The sequence below is a fragment of the Triturus cristatus genome, chromosome 5_2 (genome assembly GCF_964204655.1).
Source record: "Triturus cristatus chromosome 5_2, aTriCri1.1, whole genome shotgun sequence".
Classification (NCBI taxonomy): domain Eukaryota; kingdom Metazoa; phylum Chordata; class Amphibia; order Caudata; family Salamandridae; genus Triturus; species Triturus cristatus.
Window position 1 is genome coordinate 1,063,003,599 of NC_140588.1, and position 23,742 is coordinate 1,063,027,340.

General features: G+C 43.2%; 1 protein-coding gene across 3 annotated transcripts in view; it reads right to left on the bottom strand.

Moving 5' to 3' along the window:
- The window catches only part of EDA (ectodysplasin A), a 1,792,848-nt gene that overhangs the window by 504,484 nt on the left and 1,264,622 nt on the right, over positions 1-23,742 (bottom strand). For all 3 annotated transcript variants that reach the window (XM_085608342.1, XM_085608341.1, XM_085608340.1), the window contains exon 3: positions 15,814-15,843. In XM_085608342.1, the coding sequence (XP_085464468.1) occupies positions 15,814-15,843 (30 nt within the window). The remainder of the gene's footprint in view (positions 1-15,813; positions 15,844-23,742) is intronic.

A 23,742-nucleotide genomic window follows, 5' to 3' on the forward strand; every position in this document is an offset into this window, starting at 1 on the left:
TCTTATACTGGGAAGGAAACAAGCTTCCGGGGACCGGTTTCTGGCATCACAGCCTTCGTCGGCCCGGCTTGCCTGAATCCTGATGGTGCAATGAGCAAGGGACTCACGTCTGAGCATACCCTCCCACACTGAGTGTGGATAAAATCGATTTGGGAAAAAGGGGGTGGTGATGGACAGAGTTTCTGAATGATGCAGAATACTCTTACCAAGTCAAGAGATCATGGTTTTAATCCATCACCGTTTTTTAGCTCACTGCACCATCCCAGCTCAGAACCTGGCTACATGCAAATTAGTCTGTACCTGTCCCAGTGCATGATGGGAACAGGGCAAACCAAACTACCAAGCCAATTCTTATACTGGGAAGGAAACAAGCTTCCGGGGACCGGTTTCTGGCATCACAGCCTTCGTCGGCCCGGCTTGCCTGAATCCTGATGGTGCAATGAGCAAGGGACTCACGTCTGAGCATACCCTCCCACACTGAGTGTGGATAAAATCGATTAGGGAAAAAGGGGGTGGTGATGGACAGAGTTTCTGAATGATGCAGAATACTCTTACCAAGTCAAGAGATCATGGTTTTAATCCATCACCGTTTTTTAGCTCACTGCACCATCCCAGCTCAGAACCTGGCTACATGCAAATTAGTCTGTACCTGTCCCAGTGCATGATGGGAACAGGGCAAACCAAACTACCAAGCCAATTCTTATACTGGGAAGGAAACAAGCTTCCGGGGACCGGTTTCTGGCATCACAGCCTTCGTCGGCCCGGCTTGCCTGAATCCTGATGGTGCAATGAGCAAGGGACTCACGTCTGAGCATACCCTCCCACACTGAGTGTGGATAAAATCGATTTGGGAAAAAGGGGGTGGTGATGGACAGAGTTTCTGAATGATGCAGAATACTCTTACCAAGTCAAGAGATCATGGTTTTAATCCATCACCGTTTTTTAGCTCACTGCACCATCCCAGCTCAGAACCTGGCTACATGCAAATTAGTCTGTACCTATCCCAGTGCATGATGGGAACAGGGCAAACCAAACTACCAAGCCAATTCTTATACTGGGAAGGAAACAAGCTTCCGGGGACCGGTTTCTGGCATCACAGCCTTCGTCGGCCCGGCTTGCCTGAATCCTGATGGTGCAATGAGCAAGGGACTCACGTCTGAGCATACCCTCCCACACTGAGTGTGGATAAAATCGATTTGGGAAAAAGGGGGTGGTGATGGACAGAGTTTCTGAATGAAGCAGAATACTCTTACCAAGTCAAGAGATCATGGTTTTAATCCATCACCGTTTTTTAGCTCACTGCACCATCCCAGCTCAGAACCTGGCTACATGCAAATTAGTCTGTACCTGTCCCAGTGCATGATGGGAACAGGGCAAACCAAACTACCAAGCCAATTCTTATACTGGGAAGGAAACAAGCTTCCGGGGACCGGTTTCTGGCATCACAGCCTTCGTCGGCCCGGCTTGCCTGAATCCTGATGGTGCAATGAGCAAGGGACTCACGTCTGAGCATACCCTCCCACACTGAGTGTGGATAAAATCGATTTGGGAAAAAGGGGGTGGTGATGGACAGAGTTTCTGAATGATGCAGAATACTCTTACCAAGTCAAGAGATCATGGTTTTAATCCATCACCGTTTTTTAGCTCACTGCACCATCCCAGCTCAGAACCTGGCTACATGCAAATTAGTCTGTACCTGTCCCAGTGCATGATGGGAACAGGGCAAACCAAACTACCAAGCCAATTCTTATACTGGGAAGGAAACAAGCTTCCGGGGACCGGTTTCTGGCATCACAGCCTTCGTCGGCCCGGCTTGCCTGAATCCTGATGGTGCAATGAGCAAGGGACTCACGTCTGAGCATACCCTCCCACACTGAGTGTGGATAAAATCGATTTGGGAAAAAGGGGGTGGTGATGGACAGAGTTTCTGAATGATGCAGAATACTCTTACCAAGTCAAGAGATCATGGTTTTAATCCATCACCGTTTTTTAGCTCACTGCACCATCCCAGCTCAGAACCTGGCTACATGCAAATTAGTCTGTACCTGTCCCAGTGCATGATGGGAACAGGGCAAACCAAACTACCAAGCCAATTCTTATACTGGGAAGGAAACAAGCTTCCGGGGACCGGTTTCTGGCATCACAGCCTTCGTCGGCCCGGCTTGCCTGAATCCTGATGGTGCAATGAGCAAGGGACTCACGTCTGAGCATACCCTCCCACACTGAGTGTGGATAAAATCGATTGGGAAAAAGGGGGTGGTGATGGACTGAGTTTCTGAATGATGCAGAATACTCTTACCAAGTCAAGAGATCATGGTTTTAATCCATCACCGTTTTTTAGCTCACTGCACCATCCCAGCTCAGAACCTGGCTACATGCAAATTAGTCTGTACCTGTCCCAGTGCATGATGGGAACAGGGCAAACCAAACTACCAAGCCAATTCTTATACTGGGAAGGAAACAAGCTTCCGGGGACCGGTTTCTGGCATCACAGCCTTCGTCGGCCCGGCTTGCCTGAATCCTGATGGTGCAATGAGCAAGGGACTCACGTCTGAGCATACCCTCCCACACTGAGTGTGGATAAAATCGATTTGGGAAAAAGGGGGTGGTGATGGACAGAGTTTCTGAATGATGCAGAATACTCTTACCAAGTCAAGAGATCATGGTTTTAATCCATCACCGTTTTTTAGCTCACTGCACCATCCCAGCTCAGAACCTGGCTACATGCAAATTAGTCTGTACCTGTCCCAGTGCATGATGGGAACAGGGCAAACCAAACTACCAAGCCAATTCTTATACTGGGAAGGAAACAAGCTTCCGGGGACCGGTTTCTGGCATCACAGCCTTCGTCGGCCCGGCTTGCCTGAATCCTGATGGTGCAATGAGCAAGGGACTCACGTCTGAGCATACCCTCCCACACTGAGTGTGGATAAAATCGTAGCCAGGTTCTGAGCTGGGATGGTGCAGTGAGCTAAAAAACGGTGATGGATTTAAACCATGATCTCTTGACTTGGTAAGAGTATTCTGCTTCATTCAGAAACTCTGTCCATCACCACCCCCTTTTTCCCAAAACAATCCAAATTTGCACCAGAGTATATTGATCCCATACGTTTAGGTGTCATGTATGCACTTCTTATGATGTTGAACTGGATGTATTTAAACCGTGAGTTATGTGAGATGTTGTGTCGGTATCTCAAAGTCCTTAGTTGTTCAGCATCATGAAATGGGCAAAATAAAACGAATTCCCAACTCAAGCGGAGGGAAATCCTTGTCCCGTCACAGTCTTAAATGTGCTCTTTAGAGCCATTGGACCAGACAACTGCCATCCCTCATGGTAAACAGTGTCTGATATACTTCATAGTTAGGGGGTTCTAAGAGTTGAATTCTAAATAAATATCAAGATGCTTGCTTGATCTGTATATAAGTAAGAAAATGGTGAGAGAGTATCTCATAATCAGTCATTAATTTTGTGAACTCTGTCAATTTGACATCTATAAATAAATCAGATAGCATATATAAACCTCTTTCAGCACACAAATGTAGCCTGGAGTGGACGGTTCCAACCGCTCTGAGTTGGGAATCAAAAAAAGAGGAATAGCAGGAGCGGAAGGAATACATGAGTGTTCTGAAATGCCAGAGACACGACAAGGCTGTACCCTGCATTGGGGGTGGGCAAGACTGCTGGCGTCCGGTGGAAATTATTAAAGAGTGCAAAAATAAATTTCTATAATTAAAGGTCCTAAACCTGTTTCCAGCAGGCAATGTCCCACTAACCATCTGGCAACACACTGAAGTTGCACTAACAAATAGTATGGTTCAGAATCAGGGAGAGCTCAAGGACGGAAAGAGCAATTTGGCATGTACTCCGATTCCATAAAAAATTCCCAAGCATTTTATCAAGGTCTTCAAAAAAGCAAAGAGGGAGGAGTAGCAGGAGGTTTGCAAAATGATGCAATACATGCAGGAGTGCCACCATCTTAATCAAACCACCTGACCCATTAGTGCTATAAGCAGGAATACCCACAGTATTGAAACACTTTATGGTCTGAGCTAGGAATCATGTTAATTTTGCATGCTTTAACCACAGCCCCAGTCTGTTCAGAGTGACTAACCTCTTTTAAAAATGCAGCATAAATTCATAAGATGTTGATGTCTTGGTCCTCTGATTGTCACTTTCAATGTTTTTCTAATACTGGAATATAGAAGTATTCATCCTGAAGGTCCACAGAGCACACCCAAGCTGTAGATAGATTTGATGGAGTGTCAGTAATCTGAACTTTCTCACTTTATCAATTTGTTCACCAGCTTCAAACGGAGGATGGGCCTGAAATCTTGCTTTGGTGCCTTTTTCTGAAATCAAAAGGAATAAATCCCCTTTCCCTTTGGGAATGAAACCCTTTCTACAGCCTGCTTCTTTAGAAGGATGATGATGTCATGTCAAAGCTTGTCCATTTAAATTTGGCAAATCTTCATTGGCAGCATGGATGAAGAGCATGAAAATAACCTCAGGGGAAAGCCATTCTGTACAATATTCAGCACCCATCTGTCACATGAGATTGCTTGACACTCTTCAAGATAGTTTTTGATGCTTCCCACTCACTGTTTTTCTGATACCATTGGTGATTACTGGCCTCTCCTCCCTTTTGTTGGCTTTACTGGCTGCTTTGAAGCTGCTGCAAGTATTTCTGGGGCCACTAAGAGACTTAAACCCTCTAATTGGAAGAACAGTAGTCCAAGTATTTGTAATGGTGCCTTCCGGACTTCTTCCTTTTTTCTCCACCTATAACCTCACGTTATACCAATTTTTATGTCATACGCTGTGTTTTACCCTCAGAATTAGAACCAAATAATATGTTCTTCAAAACAAAGCTTCAAAATCTTTTTTTTGATCCTCTGCTTCAAGGCCAGTACACACTGCTCTTACAAGAACTTCATTAAGGGAATTATAATATCATTGATCACAGAAAGCGTAGATACCGATACAGAGCTGCAAACCGATGAGAATGAATACCTAGTGCAAGATCTTCGATGGGAGGAATAACCTCTGAAATATCTGTGACTGTCTGTGAACAATGTAACCAAAGTCTTGATGATCTAGACCTAGTTGGCGTGGCTCCCACAGGAGATGTTGGAGGGGAAAGTTGGGGTAGAGATGACACAGGTTGTAGTTTGGTGGTAAGTTTAACAGGCGATGGAGAATTTGGTGATGGAGAAATTGGATAGATGTGTACAGCAGATGAATGCTGGCTATGAGGCTGCTTTCTCTCTGAAGACGATAAAGAGAGATTGGGAACTGGAATAACTGCTTGCGTCAGAGAATAAGCTGTTGAAAATTCATAGTATAGAATCTAAGACACTCGTGGACACAGTGAAAGGCCTAGCTTGACATTGTATCTTTCGCAGGCCCGTGGTGATTCAATGTTGATCTCTGTTTTGTATTCGATTTGGGTGTCAGTAGTGAGATAGTCTTTTATGTTGAATCATTGTTCGACAACGAGCCAGCATTCCTTGATGGTGAACAACTAGCCTCTGAACTAGTCATGAACATCCTAAATTTCATCATTAGGATGCGGGTCTTTATTGTACATCATTAGATCTCTCTCTAGTGGAAATCTCTAGCCTCGGAGGAAGCACTAGTTGTATAGGGAGACCTTCCAGTAGTTAAACCCAGGTGTCTGTTGGTCCTCCTGCAGGCCATGAAAGAGATTTATTTTCTCATGCAGATTGTGTACTCTTCTGGGCGATGACTCTACAGAAGACTAGCAACCAGTGCTTAATTTGTAAAGAATTAAGTGCCAAGGCCCTTCTCGGAAGGTCACTGCAGCCTGCACCATCCGTACTCTGCCAGCGCTGCCAATGGCAGTACTAGAAGAACTAACGATCGCACTCCTACAAGTGACAGACTATTTCAGGCCGCACAAAGCTATAATAATGGCATGAGAGAGTGGTATTATTAATTTTCAATGTATAGTGACTTAATCAACATGGTTGTTGTGCTCATCTCGAAAATGAAAAAGACAGCGCCACTATGTGGTAGACTGTAACAAGAGCCTGTGCTGACAAGTGCAGGCAGGGGTGGGTCCTCCGCTATGGCGGAGGAGTGTCGCCCCATTGCTCTCAGAACAGGAAAAAGTAAAAATAAAATGATAATAACCTCGTTATCATTTTATTTTTCGTAGCTAATGGGCTGGGTCAGGGCGGGGCTGGCGTCACAACCTGGGAGAAGGGGTTTGTAAACAATAAGTGTGCACGACGGTCTGGCCAGCCGTCTTGGGACCAGCCAGTCATGCGCACTTTGAATGTTGTCCACCGGGCTGTAATACACAGCCTGGGTGGAGAACATGCACAGGCTCCCAGTCCCCATCTGACCAATCGCATCGCTGCACTGCAGCGTCGCGATTGGCTTAGTGGAGCCTGTGTGCTTCTTGCTTCCGGGACTCGCCAGGAAGCGAAGCAACGATGGAGGAGAGATGACAGCCAGGACTAGGTAAGTGGAGTTTTAAAAAATATATTTTGTCTGTTCCGCCGCCACCCTGCCACTCCATTTCCCTGCCAACCACCACTGAGTGCACCAATTAGGCACTGCAAACAATACAAACCATATGGGGGTCTGTCCAACCCTTTATTTGAGGGACACTTCACAAAAAAAGCTCGAATTTTGTAACGAAAATATTTACTTTTCTGACAGGAAACGGAGAAGAATACTCCTCTTTCTAAACAACTAAGAGGGAATCATAAACTGAAAGGTTTGTAAAGGTTTTCTACAGTAAAAAAGCCAAGAGGACATGGTCACTGCTCCTGGATCCTAGACCAGGAGCCAGGAAAAAGACCTGGACACGGTCAGTGCTCCTGGATCCTAGACCAGGAGCCAGAAAAAAAGACCTGGAGGAACTACCACTGATATGGCATGCGCCACCGGATATATTGGCATGTGTACACAATTTTCAACTAAAGGAGTTTATCATTCGGAAGGCTAGAAACATGCACCCCTTGCAATTTAGAGGGCACTCCCCAACGCTCTTCCGGGACGTTGCTGCTGCTACACTGGTCAAAAGGAAGGAATTCCGCCTGATTACCCTTCACCTGTGGGAGAAAGGAATTGCCTACGCTTGCGGACATCCTTTGCGCATCATTTTCTTGCATTAGGGCAAGCTTAGGCAGCTCAGATCGTTGCAAGAGGCCAAAGAAGTTCTGGGACTGCAATCATCAGACTCTCTTGAAAGCCAGCACAAGTCCCCGGACAGAAACCGAGACAGACCCGATCGGTGGCAGATGGTGGGTAAGCCGTCCTCCGCCCACAAGCCGCCCACAAGCCGGACATGGCGAAAGAAAGAAAATCGGAATTCTCCTCGTTGACCACCAGCCAGGTCCACTCATCACCCGCCTGAATGTAAGGTAACATTACAATAATTCAGATTGCCATGGCGGAGCCGTAGGGCTGCCGCCGCTAGACTCTCAAGGTCCGTATTGGGCGACTGACCCCGATTCACATTTCCAGGACAAACATTTTGTCAGTCACACATCTCTGCGGTCGTTTTCTTGTTACTGTAAATACATAATGATTCTGTTGTTGGGGTTTATTTTCTTTTGGGCTCCCTGCACCACCTTTCAAGTCACCTACGCACAAGGGTTATTTATCCAGACTCAAGCACGAGACCGCGGGTCCCTCAGCCGTAGATGCAGCGGCAGTGCTTTCCACACCCCTAATTATTACATATGCGTAGGGATCTAAAAGTTGTTAGCCTCAACGTAAGAGGCCTCAACCACCCAGTTTAGCGCTCCGCCATCCTCTCACTATTAGAAAACTCAGAAGGGGATGTTTGCATGCTGCAGGAAACCCACTTCCAGTCCAGAGACACAGTGCAGATGCGATCCCGCCAATTCCCCTGTCAATACTGGTCCTCAGGCAATGTCAAGAAAAATGGAGTAGCCATTTTACTGGGAGCAAAGTTCGAAGGGAAGGTCCTATCAACCCTCTATGAGGTGAAAGGGAGGGTCCTAGCCCTTAGACTGCAGTGAGGGGGCCACTCTTATTACGCTGGTCAACATACCCAGCCTTTACCCAGCTTCCTTCTATCCTCAAAGAGGTAGAGGAGGAAGGAGTAGAGCGGGTCACAGAAGAACTGGCTATCAGACAAGAAATCAAACTGGACAAGCGGAGTGTTTAAAATACAATTGGTATTTCCCACGAGAAATACAGGGGGAAGATTGATGTTTTTTCAGGAGAAATGGAAAGAAATAACGGGAGATTGCTGGGTTCTGGAAACAGTGAAAGGTTTTGTGATAGATTTTGCTTCGGACCCAAACCAAGCCAGAGAGCCAAAATAACTTTTCTTTTAAAAGGAAGTGCAGTTTATCATCGAACAGGAGATTAAAAAAAGGTTAGGGAAGTAAGCGGTTATATAAGTGTTAGACAAGATGAAAGGGTTTGTAAGTACACTTTTTGGTTGTTGTGGAGAAAAAAGAAAAAGGTTGGAGGCCTGTTATATATCTGAGGGAGTTAAATCAGTATATGGTTTGCAGATATTTCAAGATGGAAAGTATCCATCTGTTAAGGGATATCTTGATGGACAACGACTGGATGGTGAAAATAGAATTGAAGGATGCTTATTTTTTAATACCGATTGCAGAGGAATGTCAACAGTACCTTCAGTTCAGGTGGAAAGGACATCTATTTCAGTTTATTTGTCTCCCTTTCGGACTGTCTTCCGCCCCTTGGTGTTTTTCAAAGGTGATGAGACCAGTCCTGGGATACTTGCGAGAAAGAAGGGTTTGAATGTTGATTTATTTAGACGATATTCTAATCACGTATGGGAATGTACAAACTTTATTGGAGCACAGTATGATGATTCTGAGGTTGCTGACAGGTTTAGGGTTTGTGATAAACTTAAAGAAATCTGTTTTGAAGCCAGCTCAAACAGTGGAGTTTTCAGGTTTTGTGGTGGAACGGTGAAGAAATAGTTGGAGCTACCTGAAAAGAAAATTATCTCAATAAGAAGAGAGGTGAAATTATTGTTAAAGGAACAAGAGGTAAGTCTAAGACAGTTAGCAAGGGTGATAGGTTTTTTTGTCATCCTCTATACAGGCTATTTCTCTAGGACCATTGCATTACAGAGATTTGCAGAGATTTAAAGTAATTAAGTTTGAACAAAGGTCTTTGGTATGGAGACACAGTGAAATTGGATGCAGAAGCAAAGGAAGAGTTGATATGGTGACTAGAGATTTTGCTTGCATGGAATGGCCGGGTATATTTTGGGGGATGTCCGGATTATGTGTTGGAGACAGATGCAAGCAACTTAGGTTAGGGAGCAAGATTAGAGATGCTGGCAACAGGTGGGCAATGGAATTTGGAAGAGAGAGAAGACATATCAATTGTTTAGATTTGAAAGCAGGGTTCTTGGCGATTCACAGTTTCAAGGAAAGGATTAAAAAAAGGTCAGTTTTATTAAGCATGGACAATATTTTGGCAGTGACTTACAAAACAGGTCAAGGAGGTTATCAGAGTTGGCAAAGGATTTTTGGAAGTTTTGCACGGAACACAAGATAAGCATAACACCTCAGTATCTGCCAGGGAAAGAAAATCTAGTAGCAGATGGGAATTCTCATTTTTTTTTTAAAGGATTACAGCGATTGGAAACGTAATCCAATCATTTTAGGAGGATTCAGGGAGCGTTGGGCCCTTTGGAGATAGAATTATTTGCGTAAAGGTTAACAAATCAATTGGAGACTTATGTGAGTTAGGGACCGGATCCGGGTGCAATGAAAGTGGATGCTTTCAGTCTAAATTGGAAATGTTTGAGAGGGTATGCTTTTCCCATATTTTCAATGATTCTGAGGGTTCTGATGCAGGTGAGGAGACAAGAATGCAGACTAGTTTTAGTAACTCCTTTCTGGGTAACACAAGCATGTTATCCATCTGTGATTGAGCTAGCTATGGAGGATCCCTATTTGATAAAGCGTAAGGTCTTTTGAGAGATGTGGACGGAAGAGAACAACCGTTAGTGGAGTCAGGGGTGCTCAGCCTTCTAGTTTGGAGCATTTCAGGAAATCCGTTACATTCACTGAGTTATCAGGAGAGGCTTCAGAGTTATTATATGAGTCATGGGAGCCAGGAACAAGTGTGTGGAAAGTTTAGGCGTGCTGGTGCATGGAAAGGGATTTGGATCCCGTTGAAGCTGATGACGCTATGATTGCAAATGTTTTGGCAAGTCTTTTCAGAAAGGTCTAAGTTATAGAACTGTTAATTGTTATAGATCAGCTATAGCTGCTGGTCATTGTCTGGTTGAAGGAGTTTCTATTGGGAAAGGTCAATTGGGTTATAGAATTATAAAAGAAATTCGTTTAGGAAAACCACCAGGTTCTAGGTATAATACTCTATGGGATGTTAATTTGATTTTGAAACTTTTTGAAGGATGGCAAAGTAACAGGTTTTTGAGTATTAAACATTTAACTTGGAAGCTGGCTACATTATTGTGCATGATTTCCTTTAGAAGAGTTTATGATGTGGAAGCTTTGGATACGTCAGGAAGATTTTTTCTTCCTGAGGGAGTGTTTTTTCGAAATTAAACGAACAACAAAAACCATGTCAGAAAATATTTTTTATCAAAGATTCAATGATCATCCAAAGCTGTATGTGGAAAGATGTATAGGGGAATAAGAGTCAAGAATGAGTTCAGGAGTAGATCAGTTGTTGATTTCGTATGTGAACGCACATAGGGCAGTTTCAACAGCAACTATCGCGAGATGGGTCAAGGACACAATGCGTTAATCTGGTGTAAATTTGGGGAAGTTCAAAGTGCATTTGATTCGTGGAGCCATGGCTTCGAACGTTTATGGTTCTGGAGGAAGTTTGAGCGAAATTCTGAAAGCAGCTGATTGGTCTAATTACAAAGTGTTTGGAGATTTTTATTTTAGGCCAGTGGAACATGTGTCGGAGCAAGTTCTAAAATACTTTTAACATGCATAATGCTAGCCTCCTGTCTTGCCATAAAATGTTAATTCTCTTAGGTTTAGTGCATAGAGAATCGTGATTTTATTAGATACAAGGAGGCCAGCATTATCCCGCCTGCCCTACCCAGTTGGTGGGTGAGCAGGATTTACATATATGTAAGGTTGTAGGATTTTAATTGATATATATATATAAGAAATACCATCTCATACCCAGCCGTTCCAGCATCTGATGCTGAACTGTTTCTCACCCTTCATGACCTAGGGACTCCATGCTCTAACCTGTCACAATCTAATGAGAGGGAAGAAAACAGCATACAAAATCGATTGCAAAAAATCAATATATCCCAAAAAGGAGCGGGCGAGAGTCCCTTTAAATCCAAAAGTACGTTTATTCCTATCATGCCCAAAGACGCAATTGATATTTTCCACGAATGCGTAATTGAAGATCTAAAAAAACCTGAATCGAACAGTCACCAAACAACGTCAATGCAAGAAAAACTACAACCTTACGCAATATATAAGGCTGATGAAGAAATTGAGCAATAACCAAGAGGTAATCATAAATAAGTCTGACAAGGGAGGCAACATTGTACTTTGGCCTAAAAAAGAATATATCAAAGAGGCAATGAGACAATTAAATGACGAACAATGTTACCATAAATCCAGTGGAAGTGAATACAAGAAGGCAAAAGAAGAAATCAAAAAATTACTGTTTCAATATAAAAGACAAGGTTTAATTTCATCAGCCGAATTTGACTATCTGCACATTGAACATCCAGTAATTCCTATCTTGTATCTCATACCAAAGATTCACAAAATGGTCACCCCAACACCAGGCAGACCGATAATATCTGCAATCAATAGTATGGGTGAACATATTTCACAATATATCGACTTCTACTTACAGGACTTAGTAAAAAGTTTGCCAAGTTATGTGAAAGATACTGGTGACTTTTTGAGCAAGATAAATTCAATTTGTTGGCAAGAAGGCTGGTGTCTATTAACATTAGACATTGAATCATTGTATACCAGCATTAACCATTCAGCGGGCCTTAAAGCCATCAGTTACTTTCTCAACACAAGACCAGTTGAATATCTCAGTCACAATGAAATGATATGCAAACTGATTGCCTGGTGTCTTAACAACAATTTCTTTATGTTTGACAAAACTATTTGGAAGCAAGAAAGGGGCGTGGCTATGGGGTCCTGTTTCTCCCCCAGCTACGCATGCTTGCATGTTGGCTGGTGGGAGGAACAGGTCCTAAGGAAATTACCCAACATAGACCATGTCCATCACTGGCTTAGATTTATGGATGACGTTTTTTGTGTATGGGATGGAGATGAAGTAAGTGCACAAGAATTTGTTAGGACAATTAATAACAACTCCAGCAATCTTAAATGTACTTCTAACATTAGTAGAAACAGAGTAGATTTCTTAGATGTACAAGTATCAATTAGTAACTGTACACTGGAAACCACACTGTTTAGAAAACCGACTGCTGGCAATAGCATACTTCATGCGAGCAGCAAACATCCCAAACACCTCATCGAAAGCATCCCGTTTGGTGAACTACTAAGACTTAAACGTATTTGTAGTTCCCAACGGGAATATACAAAATGCTCAGAAGACATGATAGGGCGATTAAGAGAAAGAGGATACAGTGATTCCACCCTTAATAGAGCACTCAAGAAGACAGATGAAAGATCTAGAGAATCACTACTAGCCCCCAAAGAACCTATTGCTAACAATGATGATGAATGTCCAAGATTCATCACCACATTCAGCAAACAAGAAAGAAGAGTAAAAGCAATCATCAAAAAGAACTGGCCCATTATTTTAACAGATGGGGTTCTGGGCAGTAGATTACCTGAATTACCCACTATTACATACAGAAAATCCCGATCTATGAGAACTGAGTTGGTAAAAACAAGTCCAGAACTCAGTGTGGTAACTACATGGCTGAAACCCAAAACAGGTTTTTTTAAATGCCCATCATGCCGTGCCTGTAAATTTGGCACCAATACTACACACTACACAACTCCATTCTCTGATGCTCCAGTTGCGATTGAGGGTAGTTATGGTTGTAAGACAGAGTATGCTGTATATGTTCTGACGTGTACTTGTGGCTTACGCTATGTGGGTAGCACCAAGCTGCAGGTGCACGTCAGAATCTTGCAGCATCTCAGAGCCATTGTAAATAACGATGGTGCATACCCGGTCGCCAGACATTTCAAGTCAGTCCACAATAATGATTTGAACTGTCTATCATACTATGTTATCAAGGCAGTAGGTCCCTTACGAAGGGGAGGCAACAGAGAAAAACTTTTAAGGAAGTTGGAAACACGCATGATATTAGAACTGGACAGCAAAAATCCAAATGGGCTAAACACTACTGAAGATATGTATAATTTTTTATAAACTATACATAAAAACAATATACTGATGTAGCTACCTAAGATGAATGGATGAATATTCAGAGGATTAGATTATGTAAGTTTAAAGGATAAGTGCTTTTTATCTCACCATTCTCATTTCTGTTTCCGAGTATTCTTTGGAAGCTTTGGAATTCCTGATATTATATTAGTCTTTTCCCTTCACAAAAATAATCTTTTTTCACTTTGTATGATTAGTTACTTCACAAATAGTCACAATACATATATACTTCTCTTTTTTTATTTGCTTTTTTCTGTACGGAGTTGGTAGTTGGTATAAAATGGTGAGGGATGTGTATCAATAAAGTTTTTTTTGATTACACATACAATACCCCACAGTTTTTGAGATTAGTCAGAAGAAGTAAACACAAATATAAAACTAGAAAGTTGATTTCGCTACAACAGATTGATTTATGAGGTTTAAGGTGTCACGCATTAATGCCGATATAAAATTACATTTGAGAAGGAACCAAACTGATGCACAAAGAATGTGAAAGGGGCAGTTACATAATTTGCGAAATTTTGCACATTTGATTTATTTTGCACAAATGATTTGTTTACATATATATCAAGAATGTTTACAAGTGACTATGCCCTACACTGTAGTTTTAAGTGGTTTTATATTTTTTTAATACAAAAAAATATATACATATTTTTATACAGAAAATGTTCTTAGCGATATTTCTATGTATTTATTGTATTTATATTATCCACTGTAAAAATGTATTTTACAATACTGCATTTTATGCAGTTTAAAATAACAGCTCACAAGTGCAATTAAGTTTGTTTTACCTCATGAATGTTATAAACACCAACCTCGTAACAACACATGATGTAAGAAGCGAAGTATCTCTACTATGTTTATTTGGTGATGGTCACGTGATGTATGATGCAATTGGTTAAAAACAATGGCGGATGTAATACCCTGTGTGTGATCAAGGGCACTCAGTGCTCGAAATGCGTCGCAGAGGGAGTTAAATGAAATAAAATCTTCCTGCCTGAGCCGTGAGGGTCCGTTTCTCCTTTTCTTTCGCGTTGGGATAAGCTGTGAAAGCTGTGAAAGCTGAAAGCTGAAAGCAGAAACTTCGTGATAGTGTGGAGACTGTACTATTTATATATATATATATATATATATATATATATATATATATATATATATATATATATATATATATATATATATGTGTGTGTATATATATATATATATATGTATATATATATAGTTTGACTACAGGTTATGTCAATGTGGATTTATTTTTATTTTGTTACTGATGCTCAGTAGAGGAGTTGTCAAGGAATCTGGAGAGAAGGAAGAAAAGGATATTGGAAGAAAGAAGAGAAACAAAAGAGGAAGAGACTAGAATGTTGAAGGCTTATGTTATGTGGAATGTTCTAATGTTTTGTGACTTCATACTGTTATGCTAGAAGTTTTTTTAAGTGCTGCTCAGAAGTTGGTGAATAAAAGTCGATGCATAATGCTAACCTCCTTGTCTTTAATAAAATCACGCTTCTCTATCCACTAACCCTACAAGAATTGACATTTTGTTTCATTTTACACAACAAGCTTTATTTTTCAGGTATAACTATAATTTTATAAAATGTGTCCCGCTTATTGAAAGCCAGAAAATGACTCATAAAAACTGTATGTACCACTCAGAAGACTTCCCACCCCAGCTTTACCTCATAGGATTGCCTGATTGAGAAAAGAGACATGTACATCTTTGAACTGCAAAGGTACTGTAAGCAATGCTGTGTGTATCCTAGAACTGCAAAGTGCTTCTACAAAGAGAGCAGTATAACATATTCTGGGTCACCAACGCAGCCAGAACAGACATCAGTGAAATGTTTATAGTTACCTAAAATAAGTTTAACATTTACAAAGGTCACTATCAAATATACTTAAATCCGACTAAATGGATAATAACCCTACGTTTAATAGTCATATCAATGCTTTGTCAAAACATGGTACATTTTGCACTAACAATTACCCGCAGCACAAGTGGTGAATTGCATTTAGTGCCATAATCAAGAGCACATTACAGAGGGGTGCAACCCAAGGGTGTCTCTGGTAACATGCAATGTATACAATTGTCATTGCCAGGAATGTACTGCACAATGAAAACCCAGCATGAGCTCAGCGAGAGAAATAGGTATCCCAAAACAGTGTGTAGAGCAAGCAAAAGAACACAGTAATAAGAGTGGAACTGCGAAGGACATAGAACGATAAAATAAAAGAGTCATCATTGCCAGGTTCAGAGTGTTAGGAACGTGAATGTAGAACAATACCATCAAGAACTAACAAACCAGTATTTGCTGTTATTTTATGTACAGCCAATTAAATAAAGTTATGAGAACTGAGAAATTAAAGGTGGGTAACTAGTTTATTTAAAAAACCTTTTTTAAACGTTAATAAAAATCTTTTAAACATACCTTTTTTTTTGCTCTTCGATGAACTTGCCCCTAAAAAAGCAAAACAAAAGTAATCAATCTAAACTGCTTAAGATTAGATATTATACACATTTTCATAATTACAGTGCAAGAGAAGTTTGCTTACCTGTAACACTAGTTCTGTGTCATGTGTACCTTGCTTAAACACATCAAACTTTTCTGCCCATGTTCTGCATCACGAAACACTTTTACAACAAGCAGAACAACAATTTTCGCTAATTAAGTAAAAAAACAAAGACCAATATCATAGTGTATCGGAATGGGTAAAATGAATGTCATGATATGTGCAGGCCCGACAACGGCAATACCAGTAAATGCAATGTGAACATATGCCACAGCTTGTACCCGCACAATGCCAGTCAATGGATACCATAACTTCTGCCTGCACAGCAGCTCCGACATCGGCAATAATGGTGCCAATGTATTCCATGATCCGTGCTCATTCGATAATATAATTGTTAGGAATAAGAACAATGTCAATGTAGCTCAGACCAGAGTAGGTATAACCTAGTTAATCCCTGTACGAATGATATCAATGTACAAAATGACAACTGTATTCTAATTTTGATAATGTCGCTGTTAGAAGGTGGTTCTGACACTATGGGCCGCCCGGATTTTTCGCTTTTTGAGCACCTAATTTTTGAGCTTTTACTGCGGGGGAGCCTTACAAGTTGGGACTCACCCACAGTGAACTCAGGATGTAAGAGACTGCATGGGGATTTTATTGGTGTTCCCCTGGCTTGACCAGGTCACTGTGCAGCACTGGAGTAAGGGACACCGGGCTGGTTACATGCAGACACGTGTGTACATGGAATAGGCTTTATAGGCTGGAAAGAAACATGCCAGGAAAAGTCAGTGTTTTACTGTGTTTTCACTTCATTATTCCCCTAAGGGAATGTGGGGCCATTGGCTAGATTAACTTCCGTTAGGCCTACAGATTCCAGACACGCACTTAAGTCCAATGTAGCGAATGTGGAAATAAGTATTCTGCAGGGTCCAAAGTCATATTTGTACTGCTTTTGGGTCTCTTCATAAGGGGTGGTGCAGGCCATCCAGGGACCATGTAGGTCCCTGGGCGGTCTCCCAAGGCGCTGCAGGGAGACCGGGGAGAGCCATGAGAGGTGGGCCTGGGTCTAGCTAACTCGTGACCCACAGGCTCTCTAAGGGTACTCCGGGAGGAGAGCGCACCTCTCGGAGGAAAGGGTACATAGGCCCTGTTCTCGCAGCGGAGAACAAGGAAGGGGTCTAGGTTCCCGGGGTAGTTTCCGGGTGGAGCTACTGACGGGGGGAATGAGCTGTAGGATGTCTGATGAGGCACCCTCAGTGTTCCTCCCTGGCACTGCCAGTGTGGTGGTGAGGCCGGTCTGAGGTCCTATCAGGGAGCCAGGCCAGTGGCCAAAGGGTGCTTTTCTGTGTGGGGAAGCACAAGTGGCTGTGCTTTCTTAAGGGAAGACAGTCATCCCGAAAGGGTGGTGGCAGCAGAATGACCTCAGCGGCAGGCTGGGGGTGAGGGTCCAGAGAGGTTGCATCTTTGGGGTGCAAGGACCAAACGGAGAGAGGGTACTGGTTGGAACAAACTCTGGAAGGGAGACCAGCTAGTGACCCAGGGGATGGGATTTAGACCTATCCCAGAAGACCGCATCGGTGCTGAGGCACTGGACCCTTGTCCGGAGAAGTGGTAGGCATAGTGTTGCATGCCCAAGGGCAAAGGTGAGCCTAGTTAGGCTGAGTCCATGTAGACCATGAGTGACCTAGAGATATCTAACCTAGAGCCCGGAGGGTTCTCAGGGTAGTCTGGGATCCCTATCATGGGTGGAGATTTCATGGACGGGAGGAGTAGGTGGTCTAAGCGGATAACTGGTCAGTAAGGGGGGTCTGGTCAGAACCCCTTATAACTAGTTATCGCTGACTACGGGAAGTGTACTCATGTAGAGTAGCTACTTCTTCCCTGTAGGAATCAGCTGGGCACGGCGTGTGTTAGAAGGTGGTTCTGACACTACGGGCCGCCCGGATTTTTCGCTTTTTGAGCACCTAATTGTTCAGCTTTTACTGTGGGGGAGCCTCATAAGTTGGGACTCACCCACAGTGAACTCAGGATGTAAGAGACTGCATGGGGATTTTACTGGTGTTCCCCTGGCTTGACCAGGCCACTGCGCAGCAGCTGGAGTAAGGGACACCGGGCTGGTTACATGCAGACACGTGTGTACATGGAATAGGCTTTATAGGCTGGAAAGAAACATGCCAGGGAAAGTCAGTGTGTTTTACTGTGTTTTCACGTCATTATTCCCCTAAGGGAATGTGTAGACCTCACCTGGATGGATTGATAACCTTTCTTCCACAAGCGAGGGCCTCCTCTCCACGAAGAGAAGATGGGTGGGGCTACAGGCCAATCCATCAACCGCTGTCGCTGGGTGCCAGGCACCAGGCTGCACCAAGGAGGGAAGGCAGCTTGGAGGGAAGGTGCTTCCGAGACATGTGGCAGAAACCCTGGACGACGCCATTTTGAACAAGCTCAGAGGCTGGACAAGAAGGAGGGAGCAGGGGCAGGGAACTGATGTGTCGCTGTTTGATAGGACCAACAGAGACTTCCTGCCAGCCCCCTACTCAACTTTTAAAAAGTGCTTGCACAAGAAGAGAAGGTCTCTCTGGGGTGTGGTCTGCTGAGGGGGAAGGTGCTGGAGCCTGGCGCAATGGGCAGTTGGAAGGAGAGACCCCCTGACTGCCCCCAGGACCCTATCAGCACCAGAAGAAGAGCCCAGGACTGGTGCACAGAAGCAGGGGCCTCTGCGCAGGGAGAGAGGACCAGAAGGAGAGCCTAACGAAAGGCTGGCGCAGGGAGCCAGTGAAGACAACACACTGCTGAATCTACCCTCTCAGAGACCCAGAGGGCAGAGGAGAGTGTTCCCAGTGGCTGGGGCTGGTAAAGAGGAGCATGAAGCACCCCATAATGCCTCGCCAGGCATTTGGAAATCTGCCGTTTTGATGCTTTGTGGCCCCCAGAGGAGGGGGTCACTCTCGTGTGAAAAGGGGTGCAGGGGGGCTGCAGGAGCACCGCAGCCTCCCCCAGCATAAAGAAGAACAGTCCACCCATAAGTTTCACGGGGCATCTGAAAGAATAAGCCCTCAAGGGCTCAGCCAGCCTTTAACACCTTCTAGGCTGGAACTTATGTTCTACAGCTGAGGGTGTACTATGAAGTGCATCATGGAGTGAAGGGCTGAGTTGGGGATGTCTGGAGAAGGGCATCACCTGGAGGTGAAGTGGTGTAATTGCACCGAAATGCATTTACTATTTGTTATTTCTTTTTAGGTGGACTGAAAGTCACATGTGTAAAGTGAAGTACCTGTGTAAGGTGATGTTAAGCTAAATGGAGTTATGTTGCTGGACCTTCCTGCTAGGGGGTCTGGCTGTATTTACGTAATCCCATGCTTTTACCTGTGATTCCTTTTAAAGTGAAGAGGCGCACTGCAGGAGAAGTGTAGTTGCCAGGAGGGAAGGGACTGTAAGTCACATGTGTAAGGAGATGTCATAAGCCAGGTGGGGCTATGTTGCCAGACAGTCCTGCTAGGGTGTCTGGCTGTATATGCGCAATCCTGTGATTTCATCTGTGATGCCCTTAGGGGCTATAATTGCAATGCATTCAAATGATCAACCAAGGTGATAAGTACTGTCATTCTAAAGTGTGCGTAAACATGGATTCTTGGTGCTGCGCTTAGGTGAGGACCCCAGACTGCTAGCCCTTAAGATATAGAGGTGCATACTTTATGGTCAGTAGGAGATGCTCAGTCAGGGTCATGTGTCACCAAGGCAGGTTTACCCCTTTTTAATGCTTGTTGAGGTAATGGGGTGGGTCGCCACTGGGATGGTGCCAGTGTGCAGGGCCCTCGCTCCAGGTTATGTTCAACTAACTGCATTGGGGGCAAGTTGATGTGCATACATGGGAGTGGTGGTACTAGACCCCACCCCCCCTGCGGGAGGGGTGGAGATCTTATGCAATGTCACAAAGTAATTCCAACAGCTTATGTATATTTGTAAATTGGTGCATAGTATTGTGTGGTGTGTGTGTTTAAAAAATGTACTCTTACTTTTATAAAACAAAGTACAGACTGGATAATCAATTATTGAGTGGTATTATTGTGCACCTGCAAATGGCGATTACTAGCCCACACCACCTCCCTTGAGTAAGACTCAGACTGCTCTGCAACACTACCCTCTGAGAGTCAGGCGCTACAATTGGGTGTTTGGTTCCAGTGAAGGACAAATGTGCTCATGTTATTTGTGCAGGCCTCACAGATGCTGCCTCGTTTTCCAACAGTCGCAAAAAATTATACAAGTGGCTGCCATATTATTTGTAGGAGTTCCGATGAACTCACATCATTGCTGTCTGATTCAGGTGACCTCTCTATCAACCTCGAGGGCCATCTGTGTCCTTAGATGCCTGCATTTGTTGATTTACATCTGAGATGCTTTTTTTGAATGTAGAAAATTGTTTTATTGTACCTCATGAACTGTTTGAATTGAGGGACAAAACCTGGTACAGTGAAAGATTTTGAGCAGACGCCTTCTCTCCAGGCTCTCCTGGCCTCGGCTTTAAATTAAACCAACTTGTACCTGTTTTGCCAAACACCTCTTGTCTTTTAATTTATTTAAGGTAAATTCATATCTGAGCAACATTTGCAACATTTTCTTTTTGTGTTTTACCCTTTACCAAAAATGTAAGTCCTGTAGTAAATTGAAAACTCTATCCACTTAGCAATATCAGCTTTTGGGCTAGTCCTCGCTCTTTCAAGGATATAATAACCACATCTGTTCATATGTGGTCTTACAGCCTGCAACCAATGTACAGGAGATCGACATCTAGCAAGTAATTAACATACAGACAAAAATTAACTTTTCATTTTCCCCTTCGTTTGTTGCGACAATTACAGCAAGCAATGATCCACCTGCAGTCAGTCCAACGAGTCTGCACTGACATCTTGCCCCATCCCAGAATGTTTTAGTGATCAGGCACGACCACACGATATGAATGAAATCTGCATCTTCCCCATGACGTCTGGGACACGAACTCCTTGAGAGGGGTATGCTGAGTGTTAGCAGGGGCGGTATAACTAACAAAAAGCACGTATATTATATCTTTCGAACCATGCTTATTTTACAGAATCAATAATTTGGAATCATGCACATTACATTCGTTAGTAAGTACATTTTAATAGACAACGCTTAGTGGCCTTCGGGGCTGCACGCCAGTCGGACAAAAAACAGAGACCGGAACAAAATAAATGAAACCAAGGAAGTATTTCGCAAAAACATTCGTTCAAAAAGCCAAAGAGCGGAGTGTAACTATTCGCACCTTCATCAAACCGTTATCAGTGTTCCTCAGCAGTGTTTACGGCCTTGTAAAAACGATTTTGAAAAAGCTCCCACTCACTAGCCATGTGTTTTTGGTCTGAAGTTATTCCAATTCCACATAAAAGTCACGCCTCTTAAATTCCAAGACAGTACCAGTACAGAGGAAGAGAGGTCATTCACAGATCACCATTTATGGCCGACAGCTTCTACTGTCAACGCAAGAATAAGGATCATATTTAGTAGTACAGAAGGCAAAGCATGAGGTGGGATCGCGGCATGCATCGTGCATAAGGGCGAGGTTGTGCGAGGATGTGTCAGCAAATGCCACCAGCTAAGAACAGAACACGTGTGCAGTAGAATGTCCTGGCCACCTCTTGTGTGGTGTGTCCAGTCCCTGCTGGCCTCTGAGTGACCCACTCGGCCGCTTTGTACGTTCTGCCCATTCTACACAATAGTTAGGTCCTGTACCAAGAAGAAGCACCATGCGCCAACTATCCTTAAAACGTTCACATATAGCATGAGGGAGCATGACAGCGGAGACAGGCTTTAGCTTCAAGGATTCGTCGCATTAGGTAATTAAATGGCTGACATCTCACAAGCCTTCAAAGCAAGATATGGAAAATTGCCACAAGATCAAATCAGTAAAAATGCTAAGGACGGAGCGAGCACACTCTGATAGTTATGATTTATCCAGATATGGTGAGCTCCAGCAAAGGAAAAAAAGATGACCTTGAAAATGGTCTACACTGCCACAGTATTCACATCACTTGCCTTCCAAAACAGATGGAATTTGATGGCATCACTGACTTTTTGGACCCTCCAATGGAGGAGGCATTAAAAGATCAGGTACTTCCTGCTGATAGAGCGTCACGTTATTCTGAAATTTGTAGGGGTGCATCATATTCACTGTTAGTCCGCACCCACATATTATTTGAAGTAGTTTAGGTGTGACGTAGAAATTGTATTACTAGAAATCGGTTAACATAGGTGTGATTAGAAATGTAACCATCCTTTTCATGAAGAATAATGTCATAGATCATTGCAAATGTATTTTCGCAATTGCATAATGTTTGATTTTGTGTAATGCAACATGTTAGTTAAATGTGTGTTATGTTAAAGTTGCACGTATAGTCTGCTTATTTACGTTTAAAAGAATAATGAACTAATGCTTAACTTGTGATTTAGTAATGTGTTTAACAGTGTAAAGGCCTGATCGCATAATCATTTAAAGAGAAAGGCCTGTTTATTTCTTATGTTAGCTAACGTTGTAGGCCGAAAATGCTTTCCCTTGGTAAAGGCTTTGGGTTTCAGGATGATGGAAAATCTTAGAGAAGTGAAAACATTTTCGCTCCCATGTTTCTGTTGCAGGTGCAAGGACATTTAGCTCGTTAGAGAGATTAGGTCTTTGTTTTAGGAGTTAGGATGGTACGAGAAGCCAACAGGGGAGTACATTGGAATCTACGGATGATACTTTCAGCGAAGAAGGTGCCTGGGATCCAAGGTCAAGCTAACCATCGTTGGATGGAGTACAAGTTCCACTAGAAAAGTACTGGGAGAAGACCTGGCTTAAGAGGTATGCCGAAGTGCGTGTTCTAAGTTTTTGGGATTTTGTATTAGGGACAGTGCCCCGAGGGTGGAGCAGTTGAGGTTTAAAGGGGAAGCTAGAAGGAGCATCTTAGAATGAGTTCTGATTAAGTGAATGTACTTCTAAGGAAGTCTTCACTTCTGACACCTTTTACTCTCTTGCCTGGGAGGGAAATGTTAAGTAGAGATGTCACCTTAGAGTTAGAGTAGGGATAGACTAATTGTTTTTCTTTTTAGGCTAATGATTCCTAATGTAGACATTGGCTTAACCATTGCCTTTCTTATGCTTCTAGAGCTTGTTATTCTTTTAGTTTTGAGTCGTATGAGACTCTTACATAGACTTGCATTTGTTTTAGAGCCCATTTATCTTCTTCACCTTGTGTTAAGGTGTCTGTATGTGCAATTATTCTTGGTTGTAATAAAATCTTACAAATTTTAGATTCGGAGTCAGTGGTCCTTCCTTAATGAGATTTGATTCGGGTGATTATGTACTAAGAAGTGAGTTTTCCCCCTCTACACTATTTAGCAGATAAAAAGATCCTGGCGACCTGAGAGGATTCTTGGAGAGAACCAGGTAGGCAAGAATCCAGTCCTATCAGTTGGTAGTAGAGTAGGATGGTTATCTCTGATAGTGAGGGGAGATCTAGATCAAGATAAGAGATTTTAGAGGCCCATAGAAGTTAAGTGATGGTGACTCATCGGATGGTGAGCGGCAGACGACGGCTGATGGAGATTGATGGAGAGTAGCGGTGCGGCGGATAGCAGCAGTTCGTGGAGGAGTGAGTATGAATAGGGTGAGATGTTTTGTAGATTGCGGTGTTGATTTGAATGTGTGATGTCTTGCGGAGTTGGAGTGAGTGTTGAGTGATTGTGAGATCAGGCTGTGAGCGCGCGCAGCCCGGGAAAATCTTAGGCTCGACGAGTAGCTTAAGTGATTGTGGTGTAGAAGACACCCAAGGTAGATTTTGTTGACCACCGAA